Consider the following 19355-nt stretch of genomic DNA (forward strand, 5'->3'; position numbering starts at 1 on the left):
GTACTGCATGGGAGCTGGGCCAGCATCTCTGTTGAAATGCAAGAGCTAATCAAGCCGTTCCAGCGGCGAAAGGACGAGCTGTCCATTCAGGCCGACTGCCTGTTGTGGGGTAACCGCGTAGTGCTACCCAAAAAGGACAGGGGTACGTTCATCTCAGATCTGCACAGCACACACCCGGGTATAGTAATGATGAAAGCGATAGCCAGATCCCAAGTGTGGTGGCCCGGTATCGACTCTGACTTCGAGTCGTGTGTATGGTGATTCTACAACATTTTGGCTGCGAAAAAGAGTTACCGAATACAGGAGGTGGGGCTAACCTCTGTGAAGCAAATTCGTGTATTAAGGATCCCAGACTGTCTGGGGGAACTATGCAGCACCAATTCACCCCCTAAGAGATAATCAAATTACCAGCCATTATCCAAACTACAGAACTCATCCAAAATATGCAAGAAGCCAATTACCCAATCAACCACTATGGAAATCATGGGCCCAACTAGATGGCCAGGAAACTGGACAATCCCAAAACAATGCAAAACCAGTGATAGCACATTATCACACCCTAATCGAGTTACTGCTGACTAGCCTACCAAAAACATGACAAAGAAGACATTTGAAAATCAATGGACAGAACAGTTTAAACAAAGCCCAAGAACTGATTTAGCACAAAGATAAGGAAGCCTGTTTTAGTATAACTGAGGGCCTGTTCTGGCAGCTGGGTGTCGTTGCATAAGTTTAACACCAGCCTCGAAAAGTGGGACCCCGAAACATCGGCGAAAGGAATCTCTAAAACCCAGAAGGACAGCACCACGACTGCAAACAGGCTTTCAAAACGACTATCAGAAAGTTTCGGACCATCAAACAGTCAAACGGAACCAACCCGACAAAACCGAAGATTTTTCCACTCTACAAGCTGGTCCTATGCTACCAAGGTGTAAAACATTACCTAACAGAACTTTTAAGACTACCCCAACGAAGGAAAAGTGAATACTCACCCCACAAGTCAAATATGCACCTTACCGCATCAGCGGACTCAGCCCAACTGAAGAAGTGACGCAGGTTGAAGTCCCCAACAGGGTCAGGGGAACAGGCTACAGAACCCGGACAGCTAAGGCGAACCCCGGAGTTGGAACTGTCAAAAGGGAATTGGTGAGCATGGTCCCTGAAACCCCAGAGTTCTATTCTAGCTAGATAGTGGGTCTGAGAGGTTGAGTTTTTCTTACTGTTCCTACCTGTTGATGTTCTGGTGCGTTTTCCCCTTCCAGGTTTAGTGCATAAGTATTTTGGGAGGTGGGAGGACTGTGTTCTTTTAATCTGTTATATGTGTTATATATTCTTCCCAAATATAGAGCATTTGAGTTGCCATTTCTCCCTATTTGTACCTGATTACTGTGATTATTAAAAACGTGCCCTTTTTACTCTGTTTGAACATAATAAAACCAGTTGACTGTCTCAGTTTCTCACAACCCCCAAATCAGTCCACAGTCTTGAATCCAGGGTGTGGGGCGCCTCAAAAATGTCAAGGAGTCAGAGAAACCTGATCAAAACACCACCCCCTACATAATGGTGACCACGAAGGGACTGTGGTAAAAGGGATGTGAGGAGACAGACTTTGGTTGTGAGAAAAGAAGTAGTAAAATGGGAGAGAGGATTGCCTCCTATGTGGTCAAAAGAGTGAATGTAACAAAGAAGTGGGTACGCGATCTGTTGCTCGCTGAGCATCCAGGGGACGTTGCAGCCCAGTGAACAGAGGGTAAAACTCACAAAAAGGCGGTGGAAAAGGCAATTTGGCTAGTATGTCTGCATAAACAGGTCCAACTCTTAGATTCGACACTGGAGAAACTAAGGGCTGAACTGAGAGAGACAGAGGAACAGTCTAGTGCACAAACAATCATAGGTGAAAGGTTAATGAGAGAGTTACATAAGCACAACGAGGAAAGGCTGTACAAAGGGAAGAAGTTCAGGAATAGGTTGGATTATATGCAGTGTCAGGTCACTGAGGCTAAGAAAAATGATTTGGTACTGCAAGAAGAGAACGATCGTCTTAATAGACAAATTAAAGAGCAGGAGGAGAGAGTCAAAGACATCCAGGCAGCCTACAGAGTAACCAGCACTCAGGGATTTGAGTCGGGAGATCACGGCCCCTGCCAGCAGCAAATTGAAAGTTTAAACAGCGCTCTGTCCAGGGCAAGAGGCCTGGTGTGCCTCATAAGTCCGGGTACGACCCGGGCAGACCTGGAAGAGCAGGAGAAAACTGTTCAGTTTCCCCTGTGGCGCCGGGGAACAACCCGGTTGGGCAGCAGGAGGGAGGGACAATTGCTCAGGCAGGCAGGGAGTACGGACTACCACCACCTGTGGCGCCGGGGTTTAACTCGGTTTGGTAGCAGGGAGAGAAGGGTGAGCCAGAACTGAAAGGGTCGGAGCCGGGACCAATGTGTCCGGTCCGGCAGCAAAAGTTCAACGCGACAGTGGGTGGAGCACCAGGGATTCTTGAGAGCTAATTCATGGTTCCCCACACAACCCAATAGTTGAGGGCTATGGTAAGCCACCTGAGTAAGCTTACACATAAGGGAGACCCCTCTGTCCACTTCATGGAAGTGGAACAGGCAGCCGAGATGAGTGGACGTGATGACTCAGAGCAGGTAAAACTGCTCCTTTTCTCCCTGGACAGCAAGCTGTACCAGTCCCTTTCGGCGGAATGCAGAAAGGGCAGGGGTACATATGATAATGTTGGGGATAAAGTTCTGGAGGCCATGGGTCTAAATGAGGAAAGTGCCTTCTCCTGAGTGGAGAGGACAGTGCAGCTTGTGGGAGAAACCCCTCAGGCTTTCGCTGACAGGCTGTAGCCTGTGTATCAGCGAGCCTGCAGTTTGGCTCTCGACCGGGCAAACCTTACACCGGGCGAACGGGCACAATGGCTCCGGAGCAGTGGCGAACAGCCTCCCCCGGGTTAAACCAGAGCAGAGCTTTGGTTTGACCCGGGACACCCCCAAGCCACCGAGGAAACAGTGATCAGGCAACTGACCTAGGCATATCGGAACTGCAGGGAGGGGTAAAGAGCACCCACCCAAGGGAAAGGTACATGAGTTAAAACCCAGTCAGGGAAAGAAAGAGTGACACCAGGAAGGGGGTAACCCTTCCGAAAACAAGCGTAAATGTTTTGGGTGCGGGAAGAATGGACATTGGAGGAAGGACTGTAGGAATCCCTGGAAGGACAGGGTAGGAAAGAATCCCACAGTCCCAGCCCAAAATACTGAGCCGTCGGTCTCTCCCCAAACATTTGAGACCGTGGTGGCTGCACTCTGAACTGCACTCATGGGTCCGGGGAAGGTAGCCACGGCCACCGGTACAGTGATACCATCTGCCCCATCTCACCCAGAATTATGACTAAAACCAGCGCAGCCTGTCTACCTGTGTCCCCTAGTGTACGATGCCTGGAAGCGACCGTACGTCGAGAGGGAGGTGGAGAGAGTAAAGGGGACTTATTTGCTGGACACTGGAGCAGCATGCACCATAGTCTATGCAGATGACCCCACAGCCTCACCTCTATCAAACGGGACCCCGTACAGCCTCGTGGGATTCACGGACAATGAACAGGCTGGCTCATTCTCCATCCCGCTGTCCATTCAATTAGGAACATTGCACACTAAGTGGACGTGTGTCCTGATGAAGTGGGAGCAGGAGGGAAAAGGAATCCTGGGGGCTGACTTTATTATAGGTCACCGGATTCTAGTGGATTTAAGAAGCCATTGTCTGTGGGGGGCAGCCTGTACCGGTAAAGAAAGTGAGGTAGCAGTCATCCCAGAGAAACAGGGAAAGAGGACCCTGTGTACAATGAAGCCAAAGGAGGGTTACGACCTTGAACTACTGGTCAGTAACACTCCAGTGGAGTACCAGGCTGGTGTGCGAGCACACCTCGCCGTGTTTGCCACTCACAAACATGATTGTGGGAGAGTAAACGGGGTCAAGGTCAGTGGGAGTGGGGACCCCATGACCCGACCACAAAAGCAGTACAATTTCCCCAGGGAAGCAGAGGCAGACATGGAAACGGCCATAAGTTCTTTGGTTAAACAGGGGGCTATTGAGACAGATAGCCACCCATGTGAACTCTCCAATGTGGCCAGTTAAGAAACCGGACAATTCCTGGAGAGCCACGGTGGACTACTCAACCTTAACATCCCCGCCTGCACCCACAATCGCAGCTGTCGCCGACCTCATTGGATGTATCCCAGCATCCGCAACCACCTTCACGGTGCTGGATATTTCCAACGGGTTTTGGTCCATTCCCTTGCGAAAGGAGGACCAGTACAAGTTCGCTTTTACATTTAAAGGCCAACAGTACACTTGGAACTGCCTGCCCCAGGGTTTTCATCAGAGCCTCAGCATTTTTCATCAATGCATGGCTAACTGCTTGAAGGGTTTTAGCAGACCCCAGTAGCTGGTCCAGTATGTGGACGACCTGCTCCTATTCACCGATGAGGGTGAGGAGCATGGCCCACTGCTGGAACTACTTAGGGAGGAAGGTTTTAAAGTTAACCCCAAGAAGGCGCAGATCGGCAAAAAGGAAGTAAAGTTCCTGGGACTGACGGTGCGCGCTGGGGAAAGAGCCATTGACAAAGCCAGAAGGGAGGCAGTACAGGAATTACCAGCCCCCAACACAGCAACGGGAGTGAGATCTTTTCTGGGGCTGACAGGGTACTGCAGAGACTTCATTGAGGATTATGCTGCCACAGCAGCCCCTCTGCTCCGGCTCCTACACAAGGGAGTGGAGTGGGATTTGGACGAGGGTTGCGAGGCAGCATTTAAACAACTCAAGGAAAGGCTGCAGACCGGACCGGCCCTAGGAGCAATTAATCAGTGGAGAGAGTTTTTCCTGGAGGTGGCAGCCAGCGGAGACAGTCTAAGCGCAGTGCTGTTACAGGAACGGCACGGCCAGCTGAGACCAGTAGTTTACTCCTCCAGGATACTCACCGATGTGGAAAAGGGGTACTCCAACAGTGAGAGGCACTTACTGGCCACTCACTGGGCTGTGAAGAGATCCTTAATCTTCACAGGAGGGTCCCCTATCACACTCCTCACTCACCATATGCCTACCCAGATGCTCCTGGATGGGAGGATTAAGGATGGAACAGTGAGCAGTGCTCGCATCACTCGCTGGACCCTACTCCTCTCCCAGATCGACCCAAGGGTAAAAGGCCTCTGCGAGCCAAGGCTCGCAGCTAACATGATCTACCTGGGGACAGCCCACCGGTGCTCTGTAGAAGGGGTATGGGAAGTCAATGTAGGTTTTCGGGCCGGGATACACCCCACGGGCCGCGAAATCTATGTGGACGGTTCGAGCACAGTAACTGCTGGTGAACGACTCACAGGGTGCAGAGTCCATGACCCAGAGGCGAATATTGCCCTGTCTATTAAACTCCCCAGCACCATGAGCGCCCAGCATGCCGAACTGTCCGCGGTAGTATATGTGGTCACACACCCTGAGAAATTCCCTACCCCGTACACGATTTGCTCAGACAGTATGTTTACATGCAACTCGTGTACGGAGTACCTGGCCCTCTGGTCCCGTCGGGGGTATACCTCAGCCGACGGGAGACCTTTGGCAATCAAGCCCCTGCTGAAAACGATCATGACGGCCGTAGGGGAGGAAAGGGAGATTTACATTCACAAGGTGAATGCCCACTTGACCACTGAACCTCAAGGTCAGGGAAACCAGCAGGCAGACGTGCTGGCTAAGGAGGGTGCTCGCACAGGGAAGTTTTGGCATCCATACGCCCTAGACTCCATAGCAGCAGTTAGGGGCAGGGTAGGAACGGCAGGCAGGGCAGGGGTAGTATTAGCCCCGGACCTGAAAACAGTTCAAACCCAGGATCCAGTCCTAAGAACGGTTTTAAACGCACTAACCAAGGGAGAATAGGTAGAAGGACCATATGGCGCAGCAGCCATGACCATTAAAGAAGGCATGCTGTTTAGGGGAGAGCAATGGGTAGTATCACAGCAACACAGGAGGGAATTCCTCCAACTAGCCCATGAGGGTCTAGGAGCGGGGTACCCCGGACCTGAAACCACCTGGCAATGGGTGGAACAGGCAGGGTGGTGGCCAAGACTCAGGGAGGATGTCCGCGAGCTCTCCGCCGATTGCCTAGTGTGTGCTGCTAACAACCCTGACCCCCAGAAAAGGAAGGTGTCTATGGGATACATCAGGAGGGTAGAGGGACCATGGCAGTCGATTCAGATCGATTACATCGGGCCCCTACCCACCGCCCAGGGAGGATATAAGTACTGCCTAGTCCAGGTGGATGTGTTCTCCAAATGGGTTGAAGCCTTCCCATGCCGAACAGCCCCCGCTTTAGGAACAGCTAAGATCCTTGTGAAAGAGGTATTCTCCCGGTGGGGACTACCACAGTATGTGGAGTCTGACCAGGGGAGCCACTTCACAGGTCAGGTAATGCAGGCAACCCTTAATGTGCTCGGCATTCAAGGGAGATGGCATGTTGCTCACAACCCACTGTCATCAGGTATTGTGGAGCGTTTAAACCGCACCATTAAAGAAAGGCTGCGGAAGGAGATGGGAGACTCACCCCAAAAATGAGTAGATGTCCTACTGCTGGTCCTAATGAGGATCCGGGGTAGCTGGTCAAAGAGCACTGGGTATTCCCCACATGGGCTCATGACTGGTCGGGCAATGCGAACCCCCACCCATGTCCTAGCCCCCGTGCTCACGGAAGGTCAGCTCAGAGAGGTGAACCGGGACCATTTTGTCAAGAATCTGTTTGAACACCTCAAACAGATTCACTGGCAGGCTGCTAACAACATGGGGAACCAGCATCTGAGTAACCGACTGCTGCTAGAACCCCACAAGCACCACGAGTGGGAGATAGGGGACCAGTTATGGTGAGAAATTACGCTAGAGTAGGGGGCTTTGAGGTACTGTACATGGGACCTTACCACATTGTCGACAAGGCAAGCCCCATGGTATATGCCATAAAATTGCCCCGCCGAACAAAGTAGTGCCACATAAATCAGTGCAAACATTTCAACTCAGGGGCAGCAGCTAAACGCAAGGGACAGCCAAAACCTGTAAACCGTGCTAAAGACAGGGACCCCCAGCCAACAGCTCCCGACTGTGGAAATCCCACAGGGGATGTGGCAGACCCACAGAGTGTACCTAGAGGAGCGGTGAACTGTGTTGCCGGAGGAGCTGTCCCCCGAATCATTTGGGACTCGGAAGCACCCCCAGCAGCCGGAGCCTTAAGAAGGATTCCCCGTACACCACGGCCAAAGACACCGTGGTCACCTGCACTCCAATTTGAATGGTTCAGCCCCGGGAGAGGGACCAGCCGCAAAAGGGCACCCAAGGTCAGAGACCAGCCCGCGAGCAGGGACACCCAGCCGGGAGCCTCGGGCAACAAGGGACCCCCAGAAGAGATAAGCGGTGGACCAGTCACCAAGTGAGAGTCCCCAGCCCGTAGCCCTCGACCAGGCAGAACCCCCAGGGGAAGAAACGAACCAGGCAGCCACCCCCAAAGGAGCGGTGTGCTGCAGCACCGGAGGGGACGTTCCCCCGATAGTGTGGGCCTCAAACCCACGTCCGGTCAGGGTACTTAGGGTTAGACGGTGCAGACCGATCTATCACCTACCTCGCTGGACACCCAGCGGGAGAAGAAGAAAAAGAGAAGGCAGGAATTAACCTGGCCACCTGGGGACGGGTGGCAGATGTACATATATAGCGATGCGAATTTAAGGATGTTTAACAGTATGAATTTAAGTATGTTTAGTGAATAAGTTTAGAATAGTGTAAGATTTATCTGTGTTATGATAAGTATATATGTATTAGTTAACTGGGGTAAGGAAAAGAATCTACCTGTGCAGCTGTTAAAAGCACAGGCCAGGTAACGCCCGGGAGCAAGAGGAATCTACCGGTATGGCTATTAAGGAAGCACCGGTAAGATAACCAGCAGAACGATTGTAAGATAAAAGTTAAAAGCAACCAGTCCACAAGGAACTGAATAAGACAGCCAGTCAATTAAAGACTAAGAGCCCAACATGGAACTCAGTCACCTTTGTCAAGTCAGAGAGCTTTCTCAGGGCTAGACAATCTGTTTTATGTGCCCCTACAGGAAAGAGGACAGCACGAGAAGGATCCTGTTCCTGCTCGCCCTGATAAGGATGAGCAGCAGCGACCGAGGAGACGTGGAAGAATCCTTCACGTACAGGTGTTCAGGAGGGAGAGCACCGATCATGACCGCCAGGGGTTGCACCCGAGACGTGGAAGAACTCGCGGTTTACGCCCACGAGGGAAGATGGCCAGGGTGGCTGGGATCTAACTCTACCCGCTACTCCAGCCAGGAAGGTTTTACCTACGGGCAGGCAAAGCAGGCAGTACAAACAATCAAACAGAGCCTTAAACGGGTCACAGAAGGCTCACTCCAAACCCACCTGTCCCGAGTACTGCTCTGCTACCGCACGAGACCCCACTCGCTCACAGGGGTGCCCCCAGCTGAGCTACTCATGAAAAGGACACTAAAATCCAGACTCCCGCTGGTTCACCCCAACCTGCATGATCAGGTAGAGAGCAGGCGGCAGCAACAAAATGTAAACGATGGTCGCGCCACTGTGTCACGGGAAATTGATCTGAATGACCCTGTGTATGTGCTAAACTATGGACATGGTCCCAAGTGGATCGCGGGCACGGTGATAGCTAAAGAAGGGAGTAGGGTATCTGTAGTCAAACTAGACAATGGACAAATTTACAGAAAGCACCTGGACCAAACGAGGCTGCGGTTCACAGACTGCCCTGAACAACCCACAGCAGACACCACCTTTTTCGAGCCCACAACACACACCCAAAGGATCAACGACACCACCCCGGACGAGGAAATCAAACCCACCATGCCCAACAGCCCAGCAAGGCCAAGCTCACCCAGCAGCCCTGCGGGGCCAACAACACGCCAGCCCAGCGAGGGCACAGCCAACATACCAGAACAGACATTTGTACCGAGGCAGTCCACCTGGGAAAGAAAGGCTCCTGACCGCCTCACCTTGTAAATAGTTTTCACTTTGACTTTGGTGGGGAGTGATGTTGTGTATCTGTAAAGCATGCACTCCCATGTTCCGCCACCAGGGAGTGCATCCCCTGAAGTCCCAAGGGATCCCAACATCCCTTGAGAGCACTGTACATAAGCCGGCCCCCCTAAGGCCTGTTCCTCACTCTGGAGTGTAAATAAAGACTGAGGTCACTGTTACTTTAACTTCCCTGTTTTAGGAACACAACAAAGGCAAAGATACAAAATTACAATCATATCTCCAACAAAGATATCTCTAGTTTTTTTTAAACTGTAGAGAAATATAGGTGAAGGGTCATGACCATAATGCAGGGACTTCAAGTTATAAAAGAGTTGGTTAGATGGCAAGGAAGTGGTTAAGTGTTTTGAAGGCCTGTAGATCATTGGAGGAAGGGAAATAAGGAGCTTTCAGGTTGTGGAACATTTTGAGTTGGAGCCAGAGGCAGTGCAATGAGTCTCTATTTCAACAGTTGGATGAGGAAAAGTGTGTGGATAGAAATGTTTTAAAATTATGTTTAAAGAGATATGAGGGAGGCGGGGGAGACATTCTGTGTGCAGCAGTAACCTCTCCTATCTCTCCTTTCAAGGACAATTTGATTCAGCATAATTACTTAGTGCTAGTTTGAGGAGAAGCTCCTGTAATGGCTCCCACTTCAGAACTATATTCACAAGACTGGATGCAACTAATCCTTCTACTAATAAAAATAAATGAAAAATCCAAAAAAATAGCTTTAACAGTATTTAACACATTTCTTGGCAATTCATTGCTAACCCCCAAAATGCACAAGTAGCTATTATGTTGAGATGTTGAAGCTCAAAGTAAACTAATTATATTCTTCTGCATTCTGCCAGAGAGAAAAAAAATCTGACATAATTCCAGCCACACAATTCCACAATCATCAGCTACATCATTCGCAAACTTAAATGCAGTAACCCATACAGCACAGACCAAGTGACCATCCCAATCATCCGATATGTATTAGAGGTTATAAGATACCTTCTGCTACTGCATCACCATCTCGACTCTTTCACTTACTTCACCCAGCCTCTACTGTGTAAAGGAAGAAAATTAAAAATACAACATTAAAATACGAGATTATACAAATACAAGGCAGCAATAACTGTGCTGCTTGCATTTATATACGGTCGGTTTCACAGTGATACACCTTTTTAAGTGCAATGAGTTATATAGGAAGTAAATGATCTGGTTCTGATGTTCATGATTGACTTGGGCTTGTGCCTCATGGATCATGACATTATAATCTTATCAAAACCACTCAATAACTCCCTTCCAGGCCAAAAGGGAGTGGCTGAATTAAGTGAAAATATCAAAGTACATTTGGACTCCTCAAATTAAAAATGCATCACTACTCACTTCAACCACAAATAATTACACAGAACGATAACAAACTAGAGGATAGTGGTAAAACCTATTAATGCTACATATCAAAGTAACATTCCCAGTATAGAAAGGGTACACATTTAAGACAGGATTGAGTGATGCTATTAATGGCCAGGACTTCAATAAGTTGGCTGCAACTAAATTTGCACTTTAGGATTCAATCTATTATCATGCATAATATGACTAAACTGAAGATCATGTGACCACAGTCTACTGACTGGAGGAGTGTAGTTTGGTGACCTATTCCAACATGACAGTTATGGACAAGATGGCAAAGTCATGAGATTTTTTTTGAGTAATTCTAGCAATGAGGAAGCAAGAAGTGAACGAGTTTTATTGAACATTCTCAATATCTTATTTTAATATTCATTAAAAGGCAAGTGCTGATCATTGGGGGAGCCGAATGGGGTTAATGTTTTGACTAATAGTATGGGGTCACCGATTAACATCATTACCCAAGGACTAATCAAATTTTCACTTTTTTTAAGCTTTGCTACCCACTGGGCTCCAACTCCTCCATCCAGTCTCAGCGTATTATCTGACATCAGAGCTCATGGTTTCAAATAGCTTAAAAACTGAACTCTAAAATCAGACCTCTAACTATTTGAGTTCCAAAAGATATCCTTATAGAGGGCATCGGTTTGAAATCCCACACAACAGCATATTTTTCAAATGGGGTTCTTCATGATGGCATTTCTCCCCTAAAAATTAGTTTGGAGAAATGACATTAAATTTAAGGTAGAGGCAAAAAATAGGGATGAAGACAACGAGTCTGCCCCCAACAAGCAGCCTACTTTACTACTTGGGTTTATTACTCCTTTCTTCTTCATTGCTCTAATTACAACATTTTTCTTAAAATTCCACAACTTCATGCCATCTTACCCCATGTCACAATGGTATGTAGAAAGAGTATGCCACATGATCCAGCCAAGTAAACCTTTGTAATGCCAATGTTTGAACCGGGGCGTCATTTCTTGCTTCCTCTTAGCTGCAAATTATAAGAATAGTTTTTTTTTAAATAAACCCCACAATTCCATGCAATCATATCCACATGGATCTGTCAAACAATCGGATATCAACAGTTCCAACTGAGCTTTGAACAAGCAGTACCCCAACAACCAATCTCCCTGAATTGCATCAATAAATTCTAGCATAGCACATTATGGTAGCCCTGAATTTCACCAGTAGCCAGGAGCTCCCAGTGAGGGCCATGAACCAGAGTTCAGCTGGTTTAAAAAATACCCTACTTCAAGGCCAGAGTTCAACACAAGGCCAATTTTTGCACACACATTCAGTGCAATAGCATACATTGCTGCAGATTTACTCACGGTCAGTGACTTACATTACTCATGATTGTACATTACTTTCAGCAAAATTAAGTTACAAATATTCCTTCAGATCTCCTGCATATTAAAAGTACACATGGTTGGATCTGCCGACTCACATTGTACATTATGCGCATACTATTCCACATAAAACTACAACACATCACGTATGACACCCCAATATTCTGCTGCATCAATGTAGTACTCGCCAAAACAGACCCTGACAATGCCCATGAAAATCTCAGCATATCCAATTAAGATTGTGTTGCAAATAAAGGCTGCAGAAAGCAACGCCTATTCCAATGAGTGATGGGCTTCAACAGTAATCTCCAGTGTCATCGCTGGGCCTGTTCAGCAGACTACCAGTTAAAGAAAAAGTTAAAGTTTAATGCTGGGCAAAAACAGATCCTGAGAGACTCATAATTCATTCAACATCTCAAATTGCTCTCACCACTAGTGACAGAGCACTTAACCACCAGTACTTCGCCCTGGTGTGATGAAGCTCAAAATGCTCTCTCCAGACACAACCCAAGTTTGGAAAGACAAAACCTATACTGTTGGATATAGTTCACAATTCAAGCAGGTACACATTCCACATGCCCACTATCACACTTTGCTGAAATCTCAGAGACAACACTGTCGCCTGTGGCATGTCCCCTAATCACCGCCAGCAAAAAAAGCACTTTAAAGCGACTGACAACATCGCGTTACCCCATTGTTTATGTTCCCCCCGACCTGTCAAACCCCCTGGGCTTGGAGTGGGCAGCAACCTTTCCCTGCAGCTGTGCAGCATGTTTCCGTGCAATTGTGTATGAATGGGGAGCAGGCTGGGGCAATGCGCTGTCTCTGTCCCTCCGCCACAGCTCCGATGGGGAGGGGGAGGGGGAGGGGGAGGCCTGTGCCTGGCAAGGCCGGCTGCCCCCTCCCTCACCCTCACCACCACAAAGTCAGTGCCAACTCACCTCGAGCCGAACACCTTGGTGCAGCTCATGCGCTCGCTGAGGTCGCACATGGCCACATAGCCGGGGTCGCTGCCCCGGGCGCTCTCCACATGGTAGGCGTACACGGACAGCAGCACCCCGAGCAGGCAGACGCTCCCCCTCGCCACTTTCTCCCATTTCGGGGTCGCCACTTTCAGGATGGGCGCCGACATCTTCCCCCTCTGCCTGCCGCGGAGCCCGAGACGTTGCGCGCTCTGATTGGCCGGGAGGGGCATTGTCCGACGTCAGCACGGCGGCGGCGTGGCGTCATCCCCGCCCCCCTCCGGCCCGCGTCATCAGAGCGGCGCCTGGTGTGGGCGGGGCCTTGGGAGTGGGCGGGACACTGGAGGAGGCGGGACCCTGAGTGTGGGCGGGACCCTGGGAGGAGGCTGGACACTGGAGGGGGCGGGACACTGAGAGTGGGCGGGGCCCAGAGGAGGCGGGACCCTGAGTGTGGGCGGGACCTTGGAGGGGGCGGGACCCTGGGAGTGGGTGGGGCCCTGAGAGTGGGCAGGACCCTGAGTGTAGGCGGGACCCTGGGAGGAGGTGGGACCCTGTTTGTGAGCGGGACCCTGGGATTGTGCGGGACCCTGAGTGTGGGTGGGACCTGGACTGTGGGAGGGTCCTTGGGAGGAAACGGGACCCTGAGTATAGGCGTGACCCTGGAGGGGGCAGGACCCTGGGAGTGAGCGCGGCACTGAGAGTGGGCGGGGCCCTGAGCGAAGGCGGGCCCCTAAGAGGAGGCGGGATCCTGAGTGTGGGTGAGACCCTGGGAGGAGGCGGGACCCTGTGTGGGCGTGACCCTGGCTGTGGGCAGGAACCTGAGTGTGGATGGGACCCTGAGAGAAAGTGGAACCCTGGGAGTGGATGGGATCCTGTGTGGGTGGGACCCTGGAGGAGGCGGGACCCTGAGTGTGGGTGGGACCCTAGCTGTGGGCGGGACCCTAGCTGTGGGCAGGACCCTGGAGGGGGCGGGACCCTGGGAGGCGGCAGAACCCTGGCTGCGGGCGGGACCCTGGATGGGGCGGGACCCTGGCTGTGTGTGGGATCCTGGAGGGGGTGAGAGCCTGACTGTGGACGGGACCCTGAGTGTGGGCGGGACCCTGAGTGTGGGCGGGATCCTGGCTGTGGGTAGGATCCTGGAGGGGACGGAACCCTGGGAGGAGGCTGTCAGCCAAGCTGTCAATGCCAACCAGTGCTTCAATGCTGGGGATGTTGGCCTGATTGAGGACACTAACGTCGGTGCGTCTATCCTCCCAGGGGATTTGTAGGATCTTGCGGAGACATCATTGGTGGTATTTCTCCAGCGTTATGAGGTGTCTACTGTACATAGTCCAGGTGTCTGAGCCATACAGGAGGGTGGGTATCACTACATCCCTGTAGACCATGAGCTTGGTGGCAGATTTGAGGGCCTGATCTTCAAACACTTTTTTCCTCAGGCGGCCGAAGGCTGCACTGGGGCACTGGAGGCGGTGCTGAATCTTGTCGTCAATGTCTGCCCTTGTTGATAAGAGGTTCCCGAGGTATGGGAAGTGGTCCACGTTGTCCAGGGCCGCGCCATGGATCTTGATGACTGGGGGGGGCAAGATCCTGCAAATCCAGGACAGATGCACCGTTAGCGTCCTCAACCAGGCCAGCATCCCCAGCATTGAAACACTGACCACACTCGATCAGTTCTGCTGGGCGAGCCACATTGTTCGCATGCCTGACACAAGACTCCCAAAGCAAGGGCTCTACTTGGAACTCCTTCACGGCAAGCGAGCTCAAGGTGGGCAGAGGAAACGTTTCAAGGACACCCTCAAAGCCTCCTTGATAAAGTGCAACATCCCCACGGACACCTGGGAGTTCCTGGCCAAAGACCGCCCTAAGTGGAGGAAGTGCATCCAGGAGGGCGCTGAGCACCTCGAGTCTCGTCGCCGAGCAGGCAGAGACCAAGCGCAGGCAGCGGAAGGAGCATGCAGCAAACCAGTCCCACCCACCCTTTACTTCAACGACCGTCTGTCCCACCTGTGACAGAGACAGTGGTTCTCGTATTGGACTGTTCAGTCACCTAAGAACTCATTTTTAGAGTGGAAGCAAGTCTTCCTCGATTCTGAGGGACTGCCTATGATGATGGTGATAATGCCACCCAGTCATTGCTTCACTCACTGTTTTCACTCAATTCAGTGCAGCAACCCATAGAGAGCAAGGGATTGATATTTCTGCACCTAAGGTTTTTCTTTGCAATAGCAAAGCATTTCATCCAGTTTGTGATTGGTGCTGATGACAATTGATTGACACTGTTAATGGAAGAACATAACATAAGACCATAAGAAATAGAAGCAGGAGTAGGCCATTGGATCCCTCGAGTCTGCTCCGCCATTTAATAAGATTATAGCTGATCTGATCATGGGCTCAGTTCCACTTCTCTGCCCGCTCCCCATAACCCTTTATTCCCTTATCGCTCAAAAATCTGTCTATCTCCGCCTTAAATATATTCAATGCCTTTATATAGCACCTTTGACAACCATCAGGCATTTCAAAGCGCTTTACAACTAATGAAGTACTTTTTGAAGTGCAGTCACTGTTGTAATGTAGGAAACGTAGCAGCCAGTCCTGCACTCAGCAAGGTCCCACAAACAGCAATGTGATAAATGATCACATAACCTGTTTTTAGTGATGTTGATCAAGAGATAAATATTGGCCAGGACACCAGGGATAACTCCCCTGCTCTTTTTTGAAATAGTGCCATGGGATCTTTTACATTATTTTAGTGAAAATTATAAATCAAGTGCCCCCCTTAAAAGGGACACTAAAACCGACAAATTAAATCAATTAAACTTTTTACCTTATTGGGTCAAATTGAAATTTGGTTGCCGGCGGTGATGATGCACTCCAGTCCCTCCGGTGCATACCTCTCGCGGAAGGCCGCAAGCGTACTGATGGACACCGCGTGCTCCATCTCCAGGGACACCCTGGCTCGGATGTTGGAATCTTTTACATCCACCTGAGAGAGAAAACGGGGCCTCGGTTTAACATCTCATCTGAAAGATGGCACTTCCGACAGTGCAGCGCTCCCTCAGCACTGCACTGCAGTGTCAGCCTAGATCTTTGTGCTCAAGTCTCTGGAGTGGGACTTGAACCCACAACCTTTTGACTCAGAGGTGAGGGTGCTACCAACTGAGTCACTGGCTGATACTCAACTAATATCTTCACATTATCTAAAAAAAATACTTATTTTAAAAACTGGAGTTAAAAATAGACAACCTGTTCAAAGATATGAATGAATCTGAGCAGTAATTTCTGTGACCTCTCATATCTATTGTTGCCACATTTCGTGACTAACAACCCTTTTTTTTCTTTGTTAACTCCTAATTTATATTAAGTGTAACTTATTTCTCATTGAAAAAGCATAACATGAAATCTTTGAGCCTTAATTTCTTAATTTAAAATGGGTAACTTTTGGCAGATACGAATCAGGATAAGTGATTTTATATTATGTTGCTCACGTTATTCTTGAGTTTAGCAGAAATTAATACTGCATCTCCTGAGTCCTGTCGTGCTGTTATCAAAAAGCTATTGTCTAATATCTCAAAACTCAAAATCTCTCAAACTGATATTTTCAAATGTAACAAAGTATGGGCATAAACATAACCATTCACTAATTCTCCGTCATTAATTCTCTGAACTTTTCTCTCTTGTATCTCCTAAGCTTCAAATGTGCCACCCTGAATACTCTTCGGGGTCGTTATTGCTGCTTTCCAGGGCCTACCTTTCCCGTGGCAGCTCCAGAAAAGTATGGTCGCACGTGCGGAAGGAAGGGAAATCCACCAGAGATCCAGCGGAAGAATGGTCAGTAGCAGTCCCAGTGAGATCATGAAGGAGAATCCAGCTCCTGCTTTGAAGGCTTTTGAAGAATTGGACAGTGAACATTTGCGGGACACTGGGTGAGATTTACTAGTTTATGTTTTTGTTCTGATCTTCTTGGGCAATGATCTGGGAGTGTATGAAAAGGGCCAAGGTCGTGTGACATTTGCGAATAGGTTCCAGAAATTGAAAAGTTAGCCTGGTACCTTGATTTCCAGGTGTAGTCAATACATTGTCGCCTGGTTGCCCAATGCCCCAACTCTCATCCTTGTGTTCTGATCCCTTCATGGCCTCGGTCTCTATCTCTGTAGCCTTTTCCAGCCCTACAACCTAACAAGAACTCTGCGTTCCTCCGACCCTGGCCTCTTCTGCGTGTCCCACTCCCTTCGTCTCATCATCGTTGGTGGCTATGCCTTCAGAGGTCTAGGCCTTAAGTTCCGGAATTCCCTCGTTAAAGCTCTCCAACCCTCTCTCCTTCTTTAAAGCTCTCCTTAAAACTCACCTCTTCAACCAAGCTTTTGGTCACCCATCCTAATATCTCCTTTTTGGCTCGGTGTCAATTTTTCTCTGACTATGCTTCTATGAAGCACCTATGTTAAACATATTCTATGTTAACAATGCTACATAAATACAAGTTGTTGTATGTTTGCTTTGAGGAGGAATGCACTTCATCACAGCATCTTCTTCAAGCTAGCAATGACAGTTGTGCTGCCTATATGTTGTGGGGGAGGGGTGCTTCCCCTCTTGGTAGCTAGGCTCAGAAGCCACAGATCCACATATGAGGTCCATTATATTCTCTGTGGCTTTCTGAACTGCTACCAGAATAGCGGAATACTGGAACCTGAATAGAACACATAGCAGTGTCATGACTAGAACATGTAACAGCGAACACAGCTTCTCCAATAGTTACACCACGGAGGGAATTGGTGGAGCCAATCCATATTTTACCAACCCATAAAATTTGCCATGCCAAACATATGCACAAGCATGCCAATGACTCAGGTGTGCTGGGGTCATTGGCACGAGTACTTTCTTTCCCCCTAGTTCTACATTCTTTTTAGAAAGGGAAAATTTCCCTTTTACAATTGAAAACAATTTTAAAAATCTTTCTGATGCAATGGCCCCTGATAATATTATCAATGCAAGTTGCAGCAGTACTATTTGATCCATCGCTGACTTCTTCCACCATCCCCCCCCACTCTCACCGCCACCGTCTCCCCCCCAATGAACTTCGTTTCACTGAATTAATGTCACACATTTTCCTTCCTTGGAATGCTGTGCACAGTTCCAGTCTCCATATTATAAAAAGGATATAGGGGTACTGGCGAAGGGACAAAAGGAGATGGTACCAGAACGGAGAGATTATAACTATCAGGAAAGATTGAGCAGGCTGGGGCGCTTTTCTCGAGAAGAGAGAAGATGGAGAGATGATCTGATCGAGGGCTTTAAAATTATGAAAGGGTTTGAGAGAGTAGACGTAAAGAAGATGTTTCCACTTGTGGGGGGGGGGGGGGGGGGGGCGGGGGGGAACCAGAACCAGGGCCCATAAATACGATCGTCACCAATAAATCCAATAAGGAATGCAGGAGAAACGTATTTACCCAGAGAGTGGTGAGAATGTGGAACCCATTACCACAGGGAGTAGTTGAGGCAAATCACATAGATGCATTTCAGGAGAAGCTGGATAAACGCATGAGAGAGAAAGGAATAGAAGGATGTAGTGATAGGGTGAGATGAAGAGAGGTGTGAGAAGGTTTGTGTGGAGCATAAATACCAGCTGGACAGCGTAGCTTGCTCCTGTGCGTAGAGTATAATTGCAGCATGGCAACCTTGAAAAATATGTATACTTCTGAACGATTCCTTTTTAATCTCTATGTAAAATATCAATCATATATTACATTTTCTCATGGGATATGTGTTTCATTTAAAACTATTGCATAATTAGCCACAGTACTTGTTACTCCTGTAGGTGGATTTGTGATTGGTACTTTCAATATGGCACAGAATAGCTATTATTTTATAATGAGAGTACATCAACCTGTGATTGTACAATGGCCACCAGGTTCCCATAAGTCATTCAAAATGTTTTCAGAAAATATTTTCATATGCCATTTCCCCCATAACTGAAATTTCTATATTTAAAATAAGAATATATACAAAATAATAAGTTCACATTTTTTCACAATGACATGACTAATTTTAACCACTGAATTGTCTTTGGATGCCTTCATTAAAGGGGAGGGGGCGGAAAGAAAAAAAGGGAAGGTGTGTGGGAAGGGGAGGGGATGTTGGGGGTGATTGAGCTTTGTGTCGTGGAGGGAGCAGTTCCTTTGGAATGCTGAAAGTGGAGGGGAGGAGAAGATATGTTTGGTGATGAAATCACCCTGGAGGTGGCAGAAATGGCGGGGGTTGATCCGTTGAATTTGGAGGCTGGTGGGGTGAAAGGTGAGGACAAGGGGAACCCTGCCGTAGTTCTGGGAGGGAGGGAGAGGAAGGGGTGAGAGCAGAAATGCAGGAAATGTCAACCACAGAGAGGGGAATCCTCGGTTGAGGAAAAGGGAAGACATATCGGAAGCACTCGTGTGGAAGGTGGCATTGTCAGAGCAGATGCAATGGAGACGGAGAAACTGGGAGAATGGAATGCAGTCCTTACAGGAAGCGGGGTGGGAGGAAGTGTAGTTCAGGTAGCTATGGGAGTCGGTGAGCTTGTGGTGGATGTCGATAGCCTATCTCCAGAAAT

At 49.0% G+C, this 19355-nt stretch overlaps 1 protein-coding gene across 1 annotated transcript in view; it reads right to left on the reverse strand.

The window, feature by feature from the left end:
• vkorc1l1 (vitamin K epoxide reductase complex, subunit 1-like 1) overlaps window positions 1–12960 on the reverse strand; it is a 67144-nt gene extending 54184 nt beyond the window's left edge. Inside the window, exon 1 of the mRNA XM_070857206.1 lies at window positions 12752–12960. Within this exon, the coding sequence (XP_070713307.1) occupies window positions 12752–12942 (191 nt within the window). The 5' untranslated portion in view covers window positions 12943–12960. The remainder of the gene's footprint in view (window positions 1–12751) is intronic.
• Between the last annotated feature and the right edge of the window lie 6395 nt (window positions 12961–19355).

The sequence above is a fragment of the Pristiophorus japonicus genome, chromosome 16 (assembly GCF_044704955.1).
Source record: "Pristiophorus japonicus isolate sPriJap1 chromosome 16, sPriJap1.hap1, whole genome shotgun sequence".
In the NCBI taxonomy this organism is placed as follows: Eukaryota; Metazoa; Chordata; class Chondrichthyes; family Pristiophoridae; genus Pristiophorus; species Pristiophorus japonicus.